The following is a 23,589-nucleotide window of genomic DNA, read 5'->3' on the forward strand; positions in this document are numbered from 1 at the left end:
TCACAAAGTGTAGTATTTTTTTATCATTTTGCAGGATAACTAAAAACTATTATGCATAAAAATAAATGAAAATCTGTTTTAGAATTTACAGGTAGGTACAATTTCAATTACAAATTCGGATTTTTCCTTTACATGTGCCATAACACCTACCTGCCTACCAAATTTCATGATTCTAGGTCAACGGGACCCTATAGGTTTTCTTGACAGACAATGAAGTGATCCTATAAGCCAAGGGTTCCTTTTGAGGTATGGAACCCTAAAAAGCAACTCTGTTGATTGTACCTATTGCTATATATATAAGAACTCTTCTATTGGAAATTCATGGCGTCCATTTTGTTATCTTATAGGAAAAATCGGCCAATTGCGAGTCAGACTCGCGCACCGAGGGTTCGTACCTACTACAGTCGTATTTTTTCGACATTTTGCACAATAATTTAGTAGAAAACAATTCCTTTTTTGAAAGTCGGTTAAAAAAGTAGTCTATGTTGGAATCCCACAGGTTAATCCTCTACTTGTCTGTGAAAGTCTCGTCAAAAACGGGCTAAATAATACCACTTGTAATATAAATAAAATATGTATTTAATACAAAATTTGAAAAAGTAGAAAAATACTGCTGTTTTTTAGCTATTTACATTTTCTAAAACTATTTTCTCCTTAATCTAGTTGACCAATCAGCCTAGTCTCTGTAAAGAAAAATAAAATTATTAGAATCATTTATTTCCATTCAAGTTCTGGATAGTCAAACTCAGACATTCAAAATAGCTAAGATTTACAATTTTTGATAGTCAGTTGTTGGAATTGTATGATAGGTACCTAAATAGTTCAAAAAATACAGATATAATATATTTAATAGTTTTGCGTGTCACATTAATCTTTAAAGTGAAGTAATGGGCATGGGGCTATTATGATTTTCCACGGTATGGGCACGGCATGGTATTTTTTACTGTTACGATTTAATACAGGAAAGTAGGTAAATTAACTACCTTATAGTACCGACCTATGGCAATTGCGGCGGGGACCGCGCCCCCCACACTCGCACTGACCCGGTGCGGGATAGCACGGGTGTGCGGGCAGTGCAAGTTGGGTACGTAATAAAGCCGAATAAGGAACTAGGTACTTAGTTACACTTATTCAGCTTTTGTCGATAGAAAACACTAGTTTCGTATGAAGATGCGTTTCTGCCGCGTCTATTCGGCTTTCGCGGCAAACAGACATAGAACAAAAGCGCTGTTTCGCCGCGTTCAGCGCTGTTCTGCCGCATTCAGCACTATGCAAGTTGCAATTTCAACGTCACGTCGAGGATAATGAAAATGAAAATCTTTTTTATTCGTATAAACTTTTACAAGTGCTTACGAATAGTCGGATGCATCTACCACTGGTTCGGAATGCCTTAATAAACCGACATCTGATACAACACTGGCGTTTAGCATGCTAGCAGTCGTACGCGGCTGATAGAAGCGGAACTGTATAATTTTAATCAAAATTGTTCAGCGAAACACTAATGGAGATGAATAAATATAATTACTCCCTGACTCAGGATTTCCAACTTTATAAATTAATTGGATGGAGCTACCTAATTAATAATAATAAATAACTAATAAAACAAATGAGTAGCTGTATGTATACAGATCGGTATTTAGTGACGAATAACAGTCTCAAGCTCAGGCTGCATCAGCAGTCACCACCACTTATTTGGAGTATTGCAATCAAGCGCGAGTCTATAGGTATTAAATTAGGTAAGTACCTACCTACATAGTTTAAAAAAACGGGAAACGTACCGCTGCAGCACCGGCGAGCAAGGCAAAGAGACTGCGCTGCGGCGGCCGGCAGTGCTTCTTGCCGCCCTCTGCGCAGCACAGGTTGGGGAAGCAGTCGATGCTCGAGCTGCAGCGCTGCGGGAACGAGTCGAACTTCGGCGGAGCCGTGCACTGCAGGTATGACTCCAGCATTCGGACAGCTAAGTGAAAAGAAAATTTGGTATCAATGCTGGTTAATTACGGACTACGGATTATATAAAATAATGTAAGTACGAAACGTTACAGAATGATTGGACATTTCTAATTAACCAAAGTGTACATACCTATCTGATAGTGGAGCAGGCACCTACTTAGCTAGATCAAGATATCATGTTTTTTGCACTCCGAGCTCCGGTTCAATAATAATGTTAGACCGTGACATTAATTTCGCAACAGTTTAAACCTAGCTCCTTTAACCTATTAGCCACTAGGCTTTATAAAAAATATCGCAGTCATTATGAGGTAGTTTTCTACACTATATATATAATATATAATAATATTATAAAGAGGAAAACTTTGTTTGTTTGTTTGTTTGTTTGTTTGTTTGTTTGTTTGTTTGTTTGTACTGAATAGGCTCAAAAACTACTGGACCGATTTTAAAAATTCTTTCACCATTCGAAAGCTACATTATCCACGAGTAACATAGGCTATATTTTATTTTGGAAAAAAATAGGGTTCCGTAAGATATTTGGGTTTTTCGGACACAAGGTGTAAAAAATCAACCAGAAAAGTTACTTATTTTGCGTACGCTGCCTAAACTATAAAAGATAGAACCATAAAATGTTCTAATTAATTGTAGATCTTATAAATATCTACAAAAAAGTCCGCGACACACTACACCCATCTATGTCGAGTGAGGCACAGCAACCATTTTTTTATTTAAAAATCTTGAATTTTTTTTGGACTACATTTAAACGCGTTTATTTTACTCATGCTATTAATCCTTATCAAAATAAATGATTTCATCACTAAGAACAGTTTATGGAGATAATATTTAGTCTTTGAATGATTAAAATTGGACGTTTGGTTTTGAAGTTATGGCGAAATTAAAATATTACGATTTCTGCTGCACGGCCCGTTGTATTATATAAAGAGGTAATGTCGTTAAGTTTGTTTGTAGGGGGTAATCTTTAGAACTACTAAACCGATTTTAAAAATTCTTTCACCAGTAGAAAGCTACATTATTCCTGAGTGACATAGGCTATACGGGATCTTTAAAAACCTAAATCTACGCGGGCGAAGCCGCGGGGATCAGCTAGTGTTTTATAAAATAGGTATAATATAAGTCTGAATACCTAGTTGATAAAATAGGCAGCGCTTGTTATTATAGGTCCCTACGCAGTTTTAAAGTCAATTTGTATCATCCTTCTATTATGTGATTATTGGAAGCGGTCATGACCCTCAGCTATAAGGTATACTTATTTATGACGACTTTAAGTTCTCGTCACGAAAGCCGAAACTGGGCAGTGGTTGATTTTAAGTCGGTGCCTGCAGGGGAGTTTCAAATACTTAGTAGCAGCAGCAGTTTCAAATACTTACTTAGTAAATCTGCGGAGAAGCCTTCCTGTTTGACCAGAAGATCGAGCGGACAGCAAAAGCAAGGCTAGTAGCCTGAGTCAGGACAGCAGACGCGATGCCAAGTCAGTCTTGCACATGGAATAGCAGTTACTCATCATCATCATCAATCGATAGACGTCCCCTGCTAGACATAGGTAGGGACTCTTGTAGGGACTTCCACACGCCACGGTCTTGCGTCGCCTGAATCCAGCGGCTCCCTGCGACTCGTATGATGCCGTCCGTCTATCTAGCGTGGGTCTTCTAACGCTAAGCCAGGAGTAGCGGGGCCGCCGGGGACTAGAGGCCTTGGCCTTGTGTTACCTCACTTACAAGGATTTGGCCGGAATCCGGAGGGCGCTGGGCAGGCGTGTTGTCATTGCAGTGCTAAACTGGTCGCACCGGTGTCGCTGCTGCCAGACAGCGGCTTGTGCCATTTATCCAGTCTAGCCAGTTCGAATGGTTATTTGTCGGTCGCCAGAGCCTCGTCAGTAGTCCGGCAGGGGGCACCGCAGGCAGGTGAGGTTGACTATAGGACTGGATGGAGGTGCGCTCTTATCCCCCCAGAGCAGCAATTACTCACGTGCTTCAATCCGGTTGGCGACTGGCACGAGGTCGAGCCTGGCGCGTGCCGTGCGGCAGTAGGAGCGTGTGCCGTCAGGACAGCAAACGCGAGGCCAGCAGTCCGAGTCAGCCTTGCATGTCTGCACTTCGAAGAGAAGCTCACCCAGTGGTGCCGTTGGACATTCGCGAGGGATTACACCAAGAATTGCTGAAAATAATCACTTGCCATAATACTTTTTAGTTATAGAGTTACGTGCCTACTTACTTAGGTACTTATAGGTAGCTAGTTCCAATGAAATTCAGAAGTGAAACTACATAGTAGCTATTAGCTACGTCTATACCTTGTCCATGTACGTACTCTACCGAATGATCTCATTAATTTGCAATAACAGCGATAACTGTACCTTTCCTTTAGAAGTTGCACAAGAAAGTCATAAAAACGTCGATATTTATAGTAAGTAACTACAGAGTTGTAGTAGATACAGAACATACTTTTATTACTCAGTAACATTTATTTCATTACCTCATGACCATAGTGAACGGGATCTAAAGTCTAATATAAAGTAGGTACCTATTTACCTACTGTAAAAAAGAAATGCAACAAATGATTACTAGGTATTAAGTCAGTTGGTTGCGAATGTGGTTGCGAATTATGGCCCGAGAACCCTGGGGGAAATTCAGTGGTGTTTATTCAAACTTCCGGTCTTTTTTTCTTTCTCAGAATCTTTTTACTTAGGGAGAGTTTTATAAGAAAATAATAGATACATTAAACATACGGTCTACCTTTCCTCAGTTTATTATATTTCCTCTGAAATTCCTCAGTTCATATTAAGAGCATAGATTAATTATTTATTGGTCTCGCTACGCCATAAAGAGTTAGATTCCGATGGAGTCCAACCCTGTTTATGTGCCCTCCTTAGGGCAAAAATGATTAAGTGCCTACCTTCTTAGGTATTCGGTATTCTGAGCATAGTATTACGTACTCTTAAAGCTTTTGATGACTCGGTTACTATTTGTAGATTAAAAAAAAATACCATCAAAGTAGGTACCTATACCTACCTAGGTTAGGAAAATTAAAAAATAGTTCTAGGTAGGTACATTTATATTTTAAGCAAGTTAGTTAGTATGTCTGTTCATTTTTGAACGTCAGTGAAATGATACTTATAATAATAATTAATACTTATACTTACGTTGATGTGATTCTTCGGACACAGGTCGCGGCGCGGGCACTCCTTTTACACACTGGCCTTTACAGCAAACCTGGCCGGGCCCGCTGCTGGCGCGGCATTGGGCATTCGATTCACACGGTATCGGGAACAGCCCTCCTGCAGGGTTCTTCGGACACGCTAATTTTTGTGTCTTTCCTGTTCATATTGGAGTTTAATTTACTTAAGGCTTGATGTAATTGTTGAGTTGTAGAGTCGTATAGAGCCGATTGATATGCAAACCACAAAACTACTTACAAAAACGACTTAAGGATTATATCAGTATAATGGGACCAATGATGGGTCTATACTCTATAGTCAAGACCCAGTAGGGGAATCAAAATCTATAGGGTGGGTACTTTCCGTTGATCTAGAATTAAAAAAAACTGAAAACCGTATGTTTACATCAGAAAATAAATTAAAAAGGGTAATTCCTTGTACGATGGTAGACACGGAACCCTACGTTTGCGAGTTCGACTCGCTCTTGACCGCTTTTTTAATGATAACATTGCTGTGATAAATCATAATATTATTGGTTACAAAATCAATTATGTCAGTGTATGGTCAGTGTCTTATGTAGGTAAGTAGGTATAATATCTTGATACCATTCGAGTTCAATATCACCGGACATTCGATACAATAACGTTATGCTAGAGTGCGACAATATAGTACACTACGCAGGTACCTACCCCAAATACCTTTTTAATAAAGGTCGCATTTTCTCACAATTTTATTTTAAGTACTTGCTTACTATAGATAGGTACCTATGAAAAGATATCAGTACCCTTATTATAAATGCGAAAGTGTGTTTATTTGTTGGTTTGTCCTTCAATCACGTCGCAACGGTGCAATGGATTGACGTGATTTTTTGTATGGGTATAGATAAATACCTGGAGAGTGACATAGGCTACTGTTTAGAAACCTAGAGATTTTAAAAACCTAATTCCACGCGGACGAAGTCGCGGGCATCAGCTAGTTTTTCATAATAAGTAAGTAAATGTTTTAAATAATTTAGCCTCAATAGCTCAACGGGTAAAGGAGTGGACTGAAAACCGAAAGGTCGACGGTTCAAACCCCGACCGTTGCACTATTGTCGTACCTTACTCCTAGCACAAGCTTGACGCTTAGTTGGAGAGGAAAGGGGAATATTAGTCATTTAACATGGCTAATATTCTTTAAAAAAAAAAAAACATTTATATAACACTTGCCTGGCGGTCTAACTGTTACAGTAAACCAATTATGAAATTTGTAAAGGTTTCCTTTCATATTTGGTTATCGCGAACTCGAATTAAGTATGTAACGTAAATAAAACAGCAAGATATGAGATACGATTACGTCTGGGTCATAGAAAATCGTCATCATCAAATTAAAAAAAAAACCAGCCAAGTGCGAGTCAGACTCGCGCACCGAGGGTTCCGTATTCGGGTACTTTTATCGACATTTTGCACGATAAATCAAAAACTATTACGCCTAAAAATAAATAAAAATCTGTTTTGGTATGTACAATTAGCTTTAGCTGCGCGAATCGTCTAGACTTCATATTTTTATGGGACTCCACAATGGCACCTCATTGGCACCGACCCCAAAAAATATTATTATGGAACTATATTAACTCTTGTATACATAATATATTCGGTAATAAATTAAATTATTTTTCAATTTTTAGTGTTTATGTAACGAAGTCGGTTTTTATTTTTTTTGTAAAAATTTTTTATTTCACAATTTTTAGTGGCCCCATGGAATTATGCTATGACTGGTTAAAAATCTACTGTTTACTAAGCTATTACACTGATCGCGAGCAATTTACTCTTATCCGTTGAGGAGTTCCAGTATCTATCTTCGAAGATGTTCATCAGATCTTCACCAAATTGAAATGGGACCAACTTTGAAGTATACCCTTTCAAACAAAAAAAGAATTTTCAAAATCGGTCCAGGCGTTTTTGAGTAATCGGGGAACATACATAAAAAAAAAAAAAAAAAAGATTCCGACGAATTGAGAACCTCCTCCTTTTTTTGAAGTCGGTTAAAAAAAAAAAAAAAGATTCCGACGAATTGAGAACCTCCTCCTTTTTTTGAAGTCGGTTAAAAAATAAATAAAAATCTGTTTTGGTATGCACAAGTAAAGCCCTTGCATATGATTAATGATACCCCACTTGGTTAGCAATATTTGTTCATGAACATATTTTAATTTCTTTCTTGTGATGTACCTAACCACAAATTCTCAGTTTTCAGATTTTCCCCTCATGCCTGCTATAAGACCTACCTTCCTGCCAAATTTCATGAGTCTAGGTCAACGGGAAGTACCCTATAGGTTTCTTGACAGACAGACAGACAGACAACAAAGTGATCCTATAAGGGTTTATTTTTCCTTTCGAGGCACGGAACCCTTAAAATGTATCAAAGGGAGTGTGAAAGCAGTTACCTATTTTTGCCGGTGCTGCTGTCGGCGCAAGTTGTATGGGCAGCAGTTGCAGGAAGGGTCGCGGGGGCTCCGTAGTCGTAGTCGTCGGCTTCGGTGTAGTCGTAGTCGTCGTGGTGGTGGTCGTCGTGCTGGTGGTTGTACTTGGGGTTGTTGTAGTTGTTGTAGTACTAGTTGTGCTTGTTGTAGTGCTGGTAGTGCTGGTGCTAGGGCTTGTGCTTGTACTAGGCTCGACTACACTACTACTCGGCTCGACTACGCTACTACTCGCCTCAGTGGTTCTAAAATAGTTTACAATGTATGCTAATGATGTTTCGTTAGTGACAAAAGCCAAAGCGGTGTGTTTGCTATATGCTATTAATTTATTTAAATTAAGTAGGTAAAATGTATTATAATTTTACTTTTTTTGTTAAGATATACAAATAAACTTAAAACATAAAGTAGGTTAAAACATAAGTATAAGGAACATAAAAATACGGAGCGACGACGCATCGTAGGGTATACCAATGTACTCTGTGCAACTACTCATTAAAACGCATCGTGCATGTTTCTGATGTCACTTGTCACTTTTATAAATAAGTAATAAGCATGAGCTAGACCAGTAATTAATCTATGGTAATAAGTAATTTACGAATTATAAATTACTAGATGATGCCCGCGACTTTGTCCACATGGATGTAGGTCTTTTAAAAATCCCGTGGGAACTCTAAAATTTCTGGGATAAAAAGTCTTAAACCTACGTCCTTTCCCGGGATGTAAGCTAACTCTGTATCTGTACCCATCACAATCGGTTAAAGTTAAACTGTTGGACCGTGAAAAGCTAGCAGACAGACAGACACACTTTCGCATTTGTAATATCAAGTATGGATATGGATAAACAAATAAATTAATCCTAACAAATATATATTAGAAATATGAAAATTGAATGTTTGTTACTTCGCGCCGTGCAAAGACTGAACCGTTTTGGCTGAAATTCCGAATGGAAATAGCTTATAATCTCACTTTTATAATAATTATTTCAAGATACAGGACAATCAATTCTGCCAAACAAAAGACATCAACGATACCACAGCTCAGCTCAGTGGAAAAGGTTACGGAATTAAACAACTGCAACGTTCAACAGAAGCTATAAGAAAATAAATAAATGCAACCGGTTAAATACCTACTCATATATAAAAAGTGTATTTTTTATATGTACAATGTGCATACTTATATAGGTACTTTAACTACAAATCACTTATTAAGTAATATGCTATTTCTATACAATTCATTTAAATTAATGGTAAAGATGAATTCGTAATTATTTATTATGTAACACAATATTATAACACATCACAGCTTAATAACTCGAAAAAAACCGTCCCAGTGCGATTCAGACTCGCGTATCGAGGGTTCCGTACTACAGGTAGGTAGGTAGGTAGATTAATCTTACTTTGAAAGTTGAAAATACTAATTATTTGTTCATGAACAGGAACACATTTCAATATTTTTTAGGCGATGTAACCACAAATTCACGGTTTTCACATTTATTCCTTTACTTGTTCTATAAGCCCTACCTGCCAAATTTCATGATTCTAGGTCAACGGGAAGTAACCTATAGGTTTTCTTGACAGACACGACAGACGGACAGACAGACAGACAGACAACAAAGTGATCCTATAAGGGTTCCTTTTTCCTCTTGAGACGCGTACGGAACCCTAAAAATGTTACAGAAGACAAACTGTTAAGAAATTATAATGTAATACTATAATGACCTTAACCGGTGTATTACCGTTCACTTTTGTATCAACTCATTTAATCTTAGATTATATTATATATAGGTATAAAAACTGAGTTTTCAGTGTGCCTTGACGTAGAATAAAAAGGTCAAATTGTAGTAAAAGCGGTACAAATCATATTAAGTATAAAACAAAGCTACAAATTGCTATTTGTTCTATTCAATAACTAGCTGCCCTGGCGAACTTCGTTCCGCCTAACAGTCGATTCAAATTTTTAAAAATTTTCTCTCCGTAAGAACCTTCCTCGTACTTCAAGGAATATTATAAAAAAAGAATTAGCGAAATCGGTTCTGCGGTTCTCGAGATTTGCGATGACCAACACATTTGGTGATTCATTTTTATATTATAGAGAAGACTAGATTTCATTGGCTATCCTAATAATTATAATTGGGTAAAAAACAAAGAAGGTACAAAAGAGTACCTACAAAACCAAGGGCGGATCCAGGGGGGGGGGTCATGGGGGTCATGACCCCCCCCCCTGGGCTGCGCCCAGGACCTAGGTGGACCACTAATTAAAATTGTTAAACATAATGTTTTTTATATTTTATGATACCTAGATTTTATGTAAGTTCCTTCAATACTTAATCAATTTAATATAATATTTTGTATGATGGCAAAAACATTATGTTCTTGCGAACAAACGCATCCAAAATTTGTATTTTACCGCGCCACCGCTACCTTTCATCGAGATGTCACATTTCGTGTGACGTTCTTCAATGATTGAAGAACATCACACGGCACTTGCCCAGGGCCCACGATCGATTGGGGCCCAGTAGTCCCTGCCAGATCACCATACTATAACAGACCAACCGATATTTTAATACCCAAAAACATATTTATTTCGATAAAATCAACGGTCAAAAAAGCCAACTCAAACAAAGGACCGTAGAGATTGTTAAAAAGTCTTATATCCGATCTTTATTGTCTTTACTGATAACGCAAATGATAGAAGATTTCATTCTTTTTCACACTTTTTAAAAAATTCCCGACAGTAAAAACCTCTAAAAGTAAAAAATAATAATTTATGTATTATATACCTATAATGTATTGGTCAGATTGGTCCTTTACGTTTATTATTTATAGTAAAGTTTTTATTATCCAAGCGCTCGTTGCATCTGGGGACCCCTAAAGATAATAGAACTATTCTTTATACAACAGATGACTTTATAGTTTTTAGTACAAAATTTCTGGCATTTATCTATAATATCAATAAAGAAAAAAGAAAAAAAAAAGAAAGAAAGAAAAGAAGAAAATATTTCTGACATTTATCTTTTCTTTTTTTGTAAATAATGTCATAAATTTTGCGCTCGCTTCGCTCGCACGTTTTGTTCCCTACGATTAAAAATCCCATCCGAGATGCAAGCTATCACTGAGTAGTACCTACCTACCTACATTTGGCCGTGAAAAAGTACCTAACAAGATGATAGACAGACAGAAAATTTCGCGCTCGCTTCGCTCGCGCTTTTGCTCTGTATTAGTTGTTGCCCGCCCGCAACCTTGTCCGGATTGATTTAGGTTTTCAAAAAACCGTAGGAACTCTTTGATTTTCCGCATAAAAAGTGTATTTCCGGGATGAAAGCTTTCTCTGTGTAGTACCTGGTCAAAAAAATAGACCGACAAATGGTAACAGATAATTAGACACGCTTTCGCATTTATAATATTAGTAGCTACCTTATGAGTTTTTCGTAAATATATGAAAAATTTCGCGCTCGCTTCGCTCGCGCTTTTACTTTATATTGGTTGATGCCCGCAACTTCGTCCACATAGATTAAGTTTTTTAAAATTTCCGTGAGAACCCTTTAATTTTCCGGGATAAAAAGCCGTTTCCGAGTGTAAACTATCTCTGAATAGTACCAAATTTTGATTTAGAATATGGACTTTGAAAAGATAACAGATAGATAGAAACATTCGCATTTATAATACGTCTAGAACGTGACTTATCTGCTTTCTTTGCCTATTCTAAGAAAATAGTACCTACTCTGTCAAGATCATAGGGGCCCCGTTATTCTAATGTGCCCAGGGCCTCCAATAGGTTAAAGACGGCCCTGCGTGCGGGTGTGCGGGGCGTCCCCCCCCCAACCCCCGCTCGTCATACCCCGATTACCAACTCGACCTGTCGCAAGAGGTCGAAATGTTGTGACTTGACCACGACTATGTGACCCCCCCCTGGCACCAAAGCTGGATCCGCCCTTGTGCAAAACCCATGTTGTGAAACTCTAAATATCTTACATTTTTATAGTGATTGTTATTGCTATTCTGTGAAGGTTAAATCAATCAAGTCCAATCATTTAGACTATAACCAAAATAATTACTTATATACATATATTTTAGGGTTCCGTACCGAAATATTGAAAAAGGAGCCATTACCTACTGTGCGACTGCCTTCCCGTCTACTGTCCGTCACAGCTGACATTACTGAAATAATTCAGTTAGGTATCGCGTGTCTGACTATAAATCGTATTGATAGAATTACCATAATGCTTACCCACCGATGTTTAATATAAATATTTAAGTACATAAAAAATATATATTACTATATTGCAACAAAAGCCAAAAATCTGAAATGGGGAAAGGTCGAAATTTTAAAGTGGTATTACTAGGTCAAATGGGGTCAATCAACAAATATAAAAAAAAAAAATATTTGAAAAGAGAACGGGCAGTTTTTAAACTTGGATGAATAACCTCAAAAAAAATTACTTATTGCTATATCCGAAGTTTGCAAACCAAAAAATCTGAAGTAATTTGAATTGATAGAAGTTTATGTAAAAATTACTACAGAAAAAATAAAACAAATTCATTTTTTAGGGTTCCGTAGTACGTACCCGACGAGCGTCAACGGGACCCTATTACTAGGCCTCCGCCGTCCGTCCGTCCGTCTGTCAGCTGGTTGTACCTATCTCATGAACCATATAGTTGAAATATTCAGAGTAGGTATTTTATTTCCGCTATAACAACAAATAACAAAAACCAGTATAAACAATAACATTCAAGCACATATTATAATATAATAATTAACTGAAGCAAACCTCGTACTCGTAATAATTGGCGAGCCTATTTTTAACCGACTTCCAAAAAGGAGGTGGTTCTTGATTCGGCCCGTTTTTTTTGTTATAGGTACGAGTATACATAAAATTAATATAATATAATTTTTAATGAAAATATTACAATAAAACTTAAAGTTAGCCTGATCTAATTACTATACAAATCATGCCCGTGTGGAATGGTGCCAAGAATACTGGCTGCAATTCCGCGCTGGACAGGCAGCCTGATCCGTTGCGCAAAAATGAGCCAGCCCTTCTGTCACCAGATTAGGCTATTAATCGCGGTGAAATGTCTCGTAAATAATAAATAAATATGTATAATTATCTACATAATGGTTTCCATTTTAAAGCAACTACGAGTATCTTAGCTGACCAAGGCGATCGTTTTTCTATGTACAAAATTTTGTTGAAGTAAGAACTTTTCCTTAGTGGAAAGGCAGTTTTAAAGTAGGTACCTATAGAACGCGACAGGTTTAGATGGCAATCGGGGTGGGGACGCACTGCACACCCGCACAGCCCCCGCGCTTACCCGGTGCGGGACAGCGCGGGTAACGTGCGCGCCGCGCGCGTGTGCGGGGCGTCCGGTCCCCATGCTATACCCCGATTCCCATCTCGACCTGTCGCGAACTATAGATATATAATTCGTGAAAAAAATCGGTTAAAGAATGATAAAAAGTAACAAATTGAAACATTTTTTACAATAGTTTGTACAAACAATAAACTAAGTAGGTATACTTAGTTATGAAAAAAAATTTAAGCAAGGACCAAGGAGTAGCTTGCTTAAAATTTAAGAGAATTTAAATAACAATATCTAGGAGCAGTAGGAGGAGGTATTTTTTATTATCTACTAGTTGATACCCGCGACTTCGTCCGCGTGGATTTAAGTTTTGATTTTCACAAAAAATCACGTGCATACTGCTGCCGCTGCAGCGTGATTAAAGAACAAACAAACACACTTTCGCGCTTATAATATGGGTAGTGAAGTAGTGGGATGGTGTAGGAATAAGCAGGACTGCTGATTGGCATCAATTTACTAACTAAGTACTTAGAATATAATAGATAAAGTACTTAGTCAAAAAAAGGCGCAGCGATTCACACTTATTTAATACCACTCACCGTATTGCCTGAGCTATAACTCCCTTGGTGCAGAATCCTTTACAGCACAGATGCTGCGTTCCCATAAGTGTGCATTCTGTACTTTTTCTGCAAGGTATGGGGAACAGGTCCAACCAACCACTGGTCGTCCGGACCTTTGGACACGATAGCGATTGACATTCACCTGTAAGGCAATATGTTATTTGTTTTTAATATAATTTGTAGTACCTGCTTACATTTAGGATTACCTAATCCTAAGTGTAAGCAGACGGTCTTGGCCCTTGCGCGCGGCTCTGGGAGAGTGTAGATCATTGCGTCCCTTATCAATTTATGGAATTTATGTGAGTTGAAAGTATTTTTGCTCATGATGCTTGACGAGAAATGCAAATTGCAAAAGTTATAAATAGGTAACTAAAGACCTCTTAATGACTTTCTACTTGGGTTGTAGCGCGATGACGCGAAGTCCCTGTAAGAGCGAGGCCTGGAAGATTTTGCCACCCCCTAACGCCGCCATTGAGTACTTAGGTGAAGAATTTTTAAGAGGGGGATGCTCAGAAAATCTCAAAATAAAATTCTATAGGAAAGGTCTAAGAAGTAGTTATTTAGGTACCTACCTAAGTAAGTGAAGTTACTGAAAAAACACTGCAAATGCTCAGCTTTCATCAAGCACGCTCTAGACTCTAGAGCATACTTGGTACTTTATCGAACTCTCGGTCAGTCATGCACTCAACACCCATAGTGATTAGTGGCTACCCTAGAATAAGAGGGGGATTCCAACATCAATGGTGGCTACATACTGTGTTACATACTCTTTGCTCAACACATTCCGAGGCACATTCGGTTTCCGTCTGTCAAATTTTTTAAATAAAAAGCAACTTAAAACATAAACAAATACCGAAGTACTTATACCTTCAAAAATCAAATCTATCAAATAAATTAAACTTAAATGTTTTAATTTCTAGCTTTTTTGCTAAATCCTTAACGATGGTTCTAACTAATGGTATCAAATTACCAGAGTTCTCAGCGCTACAAGTTGAAGAGTGTGATCTGTCCACAGCCACGCTGATGTCTGCAGCGCCTTACGTGGGGAAATATTGCGAGAGTATCAACAACGAGTTTATGCTGTGTAGATACGAGTCCGGCGACCCTAGAGCCTGTGTCGAACTCGGAAAAAAAGTTACCGCATGCACATTGCAGCTGTTTAGACAAATCAAAGACAGCTGCAAGTTAGAGTTCAATCAGTACGCCAATTGCGTTGATAAAAGTTCAGGTAACTATTCCTTCAATAACTGTAGAAAGACTCAAGCCGTTTTTGACGCTTGTATGAACGATAAGCTGTGCATGGAACGTCCTGGGTTTGGATATTTCTGTCGCGCGAGGATTCATGACAGTCCGTCGCCCGCGCCGGCCGCGGACCCCTGTCCCTGTGCACCCAAGGTTCCCGACCCGACCCCATCGTTGCCGGACTGCAAGCCACGACCTCCCGCTCGCTTCGGAAATCGCTTATATTGGGCCATGGAATAATAATATGTCATTCATATCAATATATTAATAATAATGAATACTTATTACATTTGTTTTAAAAGTGTGTTTTCAGTTTTGAAGTAGAAAAACCAGCCCAGTGCGAGTCAGACCGAGGGTTCCGTACTCGGATACTTTTTTTCGACATTTTGTCGAATAGTATAGTTTGATACAGTAATCATATTTTCAAAGTTAAATTACTGTATCAAATCAAGTGGGATATCATATTATGATAGGGCTTTACCTGTACATTCTAAAACAGATTTTTATTTATTTTTATGCATCATAGTTTTTGAACTATCGTGCAAAATGTCGAAAAAATACGACTGTAGCACGGAACTCTCGTTGCGCGAGCCTGACTCGCACTTGGCCAGTTTTTTAAGCAAAATAATTAATTTGTTGTTGAACTGAAGAGCCGCAGCCCGCATCGAAAGAGCCGCATGTGGCTCGCGAGCCGTAGGTTGCCGACCACTGGTCTAGACTTACGGACCTATAAACAAGAGAACGGCCAAAAGCCGGTCAGTGTTTATTGTTGTGAAGGTCATCGAAAATGCACCGTTAAGTAGGTGAACCTCGACTATGTTGAAATCTTGAAGCTCAGCTTATTAGTCACACGATAATGTGTTGGTTTAGGATCAAAAATATTAATCGTACTAGCGGTGTGCCGGATGGGATTTCCTATCGGAAACATCTCGGGAACCATCCTACTTTCCTCAAATGTTAGGTTTACAGAATTTATTTCCCAAAAAGAACAAAGTTCACTACCTAAACTACCTAATGGCGGCGACTATGTAACATCCGGGCAAACTTTTCCTTATTGAGTCAGTTCCAGTTGAGTAAACTCAAAACTGTGGACACTGTCCTTTATTTATCGATACCACATTCGTTTGATACCAATGAAAGCAATTACGCAAGCAAGAAAATCATCAGTGGGTAAGTAAGTCGTGTAAGTACTTATTCAGTGTACGATTTTGATTACGCGTCTTACATAAACCTCATTCTTAGGGTTCCGTACCTCAATAGGAAAAAGGAACCCTTATAGGATGACTTCGTTGTTCGTCTGCATGTTAGTCTGTCAAGAACCTTTTTCTTCGAAACGAGTGGAGGTATCAGCAACAAAATATACTTAGATCTACGGTTCCTAGGAGCTTTAAAAAATCAATCTTCTAAGTCAAAACTCAAAACAATCAAAAAATACGGTCAATATGTAAGTAGTTCGTGCAAAATGAGAATGACATGACAGTTGATATATGGAGTTAAAATGGCGAGTGAGAACTTAAAATTTATACATTATGATCAGTGATATATGATTATGATATGATACTCGCAAATACCTAAAACAAAACCTATAGGCTACTTCTCATTGACCTGGAACCATGACATCGGGCTAGCTAGAAGCACGGTTTGACAGCACAAATAGGAAGGTATCTTGTAGTTACATTAGAAAAAACTTTTGCGATTACAAACTTACATTTACAGTTGCAGATAGTTTAAGCAACAAAATTAATTACACGTGCCTATCCTCCCAAGGTACGGAACCCTTGGTGAGAGAGTCCAACTCGCATTTGGTCGGGTTTTTACTAAACTGCCTCAGGCTAGCAGTTAAGTAGAAAGAATGCAGCGCCTATATTTATTTAAATGACTTGCAAGTTGCGACATTAATGTATTACATAAACAGCAATATTATTATGCCTAGCATACACTTCCTACACCACGGATTAACAAGCTGAAGTGGCACAGGCCGTGTCTGACACGTCGCAGAATATGGCGGCTGGGGCAGATGTGTTCAGTGGAAACCGCGTACTAGCAAGTGCAGTGTGGGATGACTAAGAATCTGGCGGGAAGTGGAGCCTTTTCACAAAAATCCTTTCTCGTAATGTCCTTTTTATAATTTCTCAGAATGTATTTTTCTCAAAATGTTCTTTTCTCAAAATGTCTTTTCTCATAACGCCCTTAAATTCTCAAAATGTTCTACTATTTCGAAATGTGAGATGCCGAAAGATGGTAAAATTGTAGGTAGGTATGTGGTAGATAGGTACACTTACTACTTACTCAGGTCATTGATAGAGACTAGTAGAGCTACATATGCCGTGCTCTAAATCGCTTCGATTGCAAAGTAGGTAGGTAACTACCTAATCCGTGTAGGACCTTGGACCTATTCAAGTATCTATCAAACGGGGTTAAAGCTTTAATACCTAGTTGATACTAACTAACCAATTTACGTCTATTCGGTCTCGTTTATATGAATAATATTAAAGTAGGTACCTACATAAAGTACTTGTCTAATTCAAATAGGTAGCTACATATTATGTTTCTAGGTAAATAGGATAGGTATATTTTTACTCGAAAGGAGGCAGGTAGATTCCTATAGCTCCTTAATTTTTGTATAGATCTCAAAATTCAATACTTTTCGAAATACATAAAAGAAAAAGGTGACTGACTGACTGATCTATCAACGCACAGCTCAAACTACTGGGCGGATCAGATAGCTATTATGAAGTAGGCATCCACTAAGAAAGGATTTTTGAAAATTCAACCCGTGAGGTCGTGAAATAGAGGTTTGAAATTTGTATAGTCCACGCGGATGAAGTCGCGAGCATAAGCTAGTTCAGTTATATAATTTCTCTCTTAAAACCACAATTTTACCATTAAATAAATGTGCTGATGCATTCAAATAGCAATAGGTACCTAAGGTACCTATCATCTTTATTAGATGCGCGTCGGCTCTATGACGAAAGACCACAGAATGTGGTAAACGCTTACCATCAGGGTTGGCAAAGCATAAAATAAGTCATAATAATGCCAACAGACAGAAGAATACGTTTTACTGTGTAGCTCTACCTACCGACCTATCATTAAAAACCAGTCAAGTGCGAGTCGGACTCGCGCACCGAGTGTTCCGTACTACAGAAGAAGTAAAACGGTCAGACTCACTTTTGTCAACGAACCGCAAAACTAACTTTGTTTGTTGAGGTTTATTGTTAATATCAAAAAAACTATGGTAGTGCGAGCGTTAGTTTTATTTTTTCTGTAAAACATACGTAAACTTTTGCTGACCATAATTATTTCAGATTTTTCGATTGATAAACTTCGGAGATATTGGAGGGAGGAATGGTAATTTTTTTCTTTATTTTGCGCGATAAATCAAAAACACTTATGGTTAAAAATAAATAAAAATCTGCTTACGAATGTACAGGTAAAGCCCTTTCATATGATATCCCACTTGATATACTTGATATACTATACGTAGTTATGTTACTTTGACAATCGAAAATACTAATTGTTATTTCATGAACATATTTTAATTTTTTTCTTATTTTTTCCTTTACTTGTGCTATAAGACCTACTTACCTGCTTTGCATGATTCTAGGTCCACAAGAAGTACCCTATAGATTTTCTTAACAGACACGGCAGGCAGACGTACAGATGGACAGACGGACAGACAGACAGACAACCAAGTGACCCTCTAAGAGTTCCTTTATTCCTATTCTGAGGTACGGAACCCTAAAAACAACAGTAACGCCTAGCCCATGTTAGGCGTACCTACCTATTATGTTAATACTAAAATTGAATATTAAGTACTAGATACATAGTTATATGTACAATATGCAATTCATAGATTTGCAAAACAAAGATGAAAATAATGATGATGGCATAATCCATAGTTCGAAAAACCGTTAGACGTTGGGGTCTATAATACAAGACCTCGCACCCGAAAGCACAACACGGTTGTACCAAACGTCAAAATCGGTCAAACGAATGGGTCGTGAAAAGTTAGCAGACAAGACAAACAGAGTTGTCTGTTTCTTTCGGATTTATGAAAAAGTATGGGTAAAGTTTGTACCGTCTTAGCACAGAAACTTTAGGCGTGATTTAATAAACAGACGTTACTTATTACCATTTATATGCCTTACGTATAACTGTGTGTTTATACTTTAAAGATTTTTTTGTACAATATTTTTATCTAGAAATAACGCGTGAAAGGTGTAACGTAAGCTCAATTCAGGGCTATACGTGCCTACTGCGACCGGAACTTTAGTTCGTTACTTAATATTTAAGTAATATGCATAATAAACAAAAAATAACAATAAGTAGGCACCTATCACAAACAACCCTGACGAGTGATTAATTAACGATTTCACAATATCGTAACAACTTTTTGCACGTTTTGCATCATTGTGGGATCGTGATTTATTTTTCCGAAATACGTACGAGGCGCCATATATTGTCAGGATTTAAGCGTTTTCGCGGGATATTTAAATTAAAAAAATGTATTTAGTTTTTTCTTAACGTAATAACGAACGTAAAATATACATTTTCTATAGAGTGCTCAGAGAAGTTAGAACAGTTTTTTTTACATCACATCATCTTAATTGCTTTAACGGTAATTAGGGAATCATCATGAGGAAACCTGTATGCCGTAGCCCGTAAGAGTTCTCCGTAATGTTCTCAAAGTCTGCCATTTGCCAACCCGCACTTGGCCAGCGTGGCAGACTATAAGCCCTTCTCATTCATTCTGATAGGGAGACCTGTCGTCTTGTATTGGACTGACGATTTGGTTGATGATGATGATATTCATTATTATAGATGAACTAGCTTATGCTCGTGACTTTGTCCGCGTGGACTACACAAATTTCAAACCCCTATCTCACCCCCTTAGGGGTTGAATTTTCAAAAATCCGTTCTTAGCGGATGCCTATATTATGTCATAATAGCTATCTCATATCTGCATGCCAAATTTCAGCCCGATCCGTCCAGTAGTTTGACCTGTGCGTTGACAGATCAGTCAGTCAGTCAGTTACCGTTTCCTTTTTTTATATATTTAGATATCTATACTTATTTACCAATTTTAATGTTAACCTATGTTGCAAGCGGACTCTTTGAGGGCTAACTTATCTATTTTTAATTGTATTGCAATATCAGATGGTGGACATGAAAGTAAGTAGGTCTGTAGGTACTACAACTATTCTATACAGTCGAAAAAACCAACCTACTTAACGTAATCTGTTACGTGTATGTGAATGTCGAGATACCGGTTCGTTACATTTATATTTCCAAAGGGGGAATTATAAGTTATTCAATAATTCTGAAAAAAGCTGTGATGTGGTGTGGTGAACTATGACTCATCTGCTGTCTGTGCTACTTTTTCATTCGACGAAAAGGTTAATCTTTTAATTTGAGCTTCTGGTCCTAACAATTATATCGGTCTAAGGACCTGAAAGATCTGTAGGTAAGGTAAGTACAAATTAATACGAGTGGGGCCTACCAGCCCGTGCCAGTAATAACGTATTTACCTATTTAGACAGACGCGACAGACAGTCGGACATACAGACAACAAAGTTATCTTACTTATAAGGGTTCCTTTTTTCCTTTTGAGTTACGGAACCCTAAAAAAGATATTGTTAATTAAGTTGATAGGATCGCTACGCCGTAATTATGATCACGATCAGTGATTCTCGAATCATAGAACAGGGGAATCAGCTGTGGTCTTGCTTACGACAAATCAAGAACCCTCATTGAATTAAGTAAGTAGGTAGGTATAGTACGTAACGGGTTGAGGTGGCAAACGGGGACGACGATGACGACGACGTTGGTCCCGTTGGCACCCTGTGGGTAGGTACGGAACCCTAAAAAGTATGCAAAGAAATATATTCAACTTTTTGTATCGTCAACTCTGAAAGATCGTTTCTCAACCGACTTGGAAATAAATACCGAAAACAGGCGATAATACCTATCTATCTATACTTAGTCGCGTTATCGTTTCTTCTCAATGTTCTTGGCACGGCGTGATTCTGAAGGCTTAGGTTAAAAAAAAATTGGTTGTAGAAAAACGTAAATTAATAGGTCATAGACTCTGGCACGTGGTACACTTGTATCCGTAGCTCGAAAAAACCGACTTCTTAGATATACATAAGTAGATAATTATTAGTGAGGTATTAGTTATACTTACTTAAAAGTATTTTTACGGTATTTGATGAGGCAAAATTGAAGCAATGGGGACCTACCTACTTAAAAGAAATTTAATTATTTGAAGTTTCTCAACTCTACGAGATTTCATCAAAAATTCTAATTGATACCTATTGCTGCTGTAATGCGATTGCCCGTTTATTTTTGAATTGATAGGCAAGTGAAGAATGTTACTTAGGAAATTCAGTTTACTTACTAAGTAGGTATTTTATAAAATAATGCATTTTTATTAATAATTAGTATTACTTAATTGAAAATTAACCTACATAATATAGAATATTGGGGTCACCGGACTTACCCGAGTACAAACATCCGAATGCCAATATCAAAAACGTTAAAATTCGTGGTTGCATTTTGAATCACTATAAAAAATAATATCACAGTTGTTGTTCACAGCGTCTATAATGGCACTTTTTCTTGTTCCTGCGGGTCGTAGCCGAGACTGCCTACTGCCTACTGAAGCTGGGGAAGGCAAATGGCATCTCGGAGCCGCAGGTTGCATAAGTACTGGCCGCTGTTGATACAGATTATCATTTGGCGGACACCAGTACTTTCGCTGCACTTTGTTGCTACAGCTTGTCCTCTTTTATTAAATAATAATCTGCTATAATTGCAATTACTCCAGTGCTTTATCTCCATCTCATACCTAGACCTTTATGGATTGTTGGTTGAGGAACGTAATGCAAAGCACGATAAGCAAGCACCCGGATTAATTCTTAAAGTAGTCAGATTGGGAAATAATCTAAATCGTTTTAGTTCGGTCTGATGGTCTCAAACTTTACCTAATTGTTCACTCAGAAACAAGTATGAGGTAGATACTTGTACCGCTTAATATTTCCACCATTTTTAACGACTCTCGGTCTCTCCCTGGTAGTGGCAAGAGCTCTTCTGATTGTAAAAACTTGTTACTAATAATACCTACATATTATAGACATGGGTTCTGACTGGGACTTCGATATGTTAGACGTGCGTGTCCGTAATCGAACCCCAGGCTCCCCGAATAGGAGGCCGTCGCGTCGTCTAACCACTTGGTAGGTAGGTGTAGGCTGTCACCACTTACCGTTTATGAAATAAGTAAGAGAGACAAAATGACTAGCGGAGTCTTAGCGGAGTCTTCTTGAGTCAAATTGCACTTGTCTTCAATCCTGTCAATATAAAAATTCCCGTTAAAGTAGGTTCTGCCGTTCCGAAGATTAACCCCTCTTCAAACAAACAGACAGACAGACAGGCTAAAATTAAAAAAAAAACTGAGATTCAGGTATGGTACAATTCAAATAACCAGAGCTTAATATGAGATAATGATTTCGAAATTACAGACAGACACTTCAATTTTATATTTTATTAGTAAGTATAGATAGTATAGATATAGTTTGAAAAAATATTTCTCCGTTCCAAAAGGTTTCTAATTTTAAAATTATATAAAAAACATTTTTTTTTTTTAAATCATCAAAATCGGAGCTGTTGAACTTCCAGAGAGCATAGATTAAATTATTGGTTTCGCTATGTTCCAGAGATTGGCTGTTTTACTTTTACGGCTTCATTGACTAATTGGTACGTCCTTCCAAACCATGCGCGAGGTAGGTACATTGGTCACAACGCGTAGAGGTTATCGAGCGATTTAAAAAGCCTCCTACAAAATTAAAGGAACAGATCATATGATATTAAATTAGTCAAATATTTGATTTTATTAAACTACAAACCTTAAATGTATGCATTTCTAACAATTCAAATCAAATTTCTTAACTACTAAAATCAAACTGAAACCAACAAATCGTAGAAAACTTCGGGTAGGTACGGAACCTGTATGTACCTACGTATAAGTACACGACAGGTCGAGATGGCAGTCGGGGTAGGAATGCTCTGTGACGATTAATGTAAAATCTATACTAATAAGTAAAATTCTTATAGTAGTGTCTGTCTGTAATTTCGAAATAACTCAAATTAAGCTCATATTATGGTTATTTGAACGGTACTATAACTGAATCACACGTTTTTAAAATTTTTGTCTGTCTGTTTGATCGGGTTAATCTTCGGAACGGCTGAACCTGTTTTGACAAGACTTTCACAGACAAGTCGAGGATAACTAAGGAGTAACATAGGCTCCTTTTTTAACCGACTTTCAAAAAAGGAGGAGTTGTGTTTTTCTACCTAGTTATATACACCGAAATCTCCGAGATTACTGAACAATTTGAGTAAATTTAATTTTAATTTTTTAATCGATAAACTTTGAGACAAAAAATATTAGATTCCAAGTCCTCAGTCTTGATGCTGTACATGACCAGGACCATAGAGTAGTATGGACCTGACCACAAAAATTGATGTGATTTAGAAACTGGATTATAAATTGATATTGGAGGTACCTACAAAGTAAAGACTTTTTGAACTTGATGACCCAACTCCTCAACCCTGATGCTGTAAGGCTTGCATTCCTAAATCGTGGTGATCCCAGGGGATCTTTAAAGAATCATGCGTTTACTTAAATGTTTTTACGAAATTTAGTACTAAGTTAGGTACCTTGCATCCCGGGGACAAGCTACTACGGAAAGGCTACTTTTTGTCTTGGAAAATCAAAAGTTCCCACAGGATTTTTGAAAAATTAAATTCACGCGTCATCATAAGTTTAGTCATTACCTAATGCTTGTTTAGAAA

The 23,589-nt window shown here is 37.7% G+C and overlaps 1 protein-coding gene and 1 pseudogene across 5 annotated transcripts; one reads left to right on the forward strand and one right to left on the reverse strand.

Annotated features, from left to right (window-relative positions):
• Positions 1–609: 609 nt before the first annotated feature.
• Positions 610–23,589, reverse strand: LOC117990822 (uncharacterized). Of its 5 annotated transcripts, none has more exons than XM_069504480.1 (8): positions 23,572–23,589; positions 22,001–22,085; positions 13,474–13,636; positions 7,542–7,819; positions 5,105–5,278; positions 3,934–4,122; positions 1,779–1,957; positions 610–683 (listed from the first exon to the last, which is right to left on the reverse strand). In XM_069504480.1, the coding sequence occupies exons 3-8, from the start codon at positions 13,536–13,538 to the stop codon at positions 672–674; spliced, it is 897 nt and encodes a 298-aa protein (XP_069360581.1). In that variant the 5' UTR covers positions 13,539–13,636; positions 22,001–22,085; positions 23,572–23,589; the 3' UTR covers positions 610–671. The 5 variants fall into 5 exon arrangements, with proteins under 5 accessions (XP_069360581.1, XP_069360580.1, XP_069360579.1 ...); XM_069504479.1 differs by having other exon boundaries at positions 23,455–23,573; XM_069504478.1 differs by lacking the exons at positions 22,001–22,085; positions 23,572–23,589 and adding an exon at positions 21,239–21,410 and having other exon boundaries at positions 7,542–7,669.
• LOC138403538 (NADH dehydrogenase [ubiquinone] 1 alpha subcomplex subunit 8 pseudogene) lies at positions 14,422–14,976 on the forward strand (annotated as a pseudogene).

Source organism: Maniola hyperantus, chromosome 18 (genome assembly GCF_902806685.2).
Source record: "Maniola hyperantus chromosome 18, iAphHyp1.2, whole genome shotgun sequence".
Lineage (NCBI taxonomy): Eukaryota > Metazoa > Arthropoda > Insecta > Lepidoptera > Nymphalidae > Maniola > Maniola hyperantus.

Coding starts and splice junctions, on each gene's coding strand:
- LOC117990822 (XM_034978316.2), bottom strand. CDS start 21,293: ATGCAACCACGAATTTTAACGTTTTTGATATTGGCATTCGGATGTTTG. Junction 7,820..13,473: donor GTTATAGCTCAGGCAATACG/GTGAGTGGTATT, acceptor AAACTATTTTAG/AACCACTGAGGCGAGTAGTA. Junction 5,279..7,541: donor AGCAGCACCGGCAAAAATAG/GTAACTGCTTTC, acceptor CAATATGAACAG/GAAAGACACAAAAATTAGCG.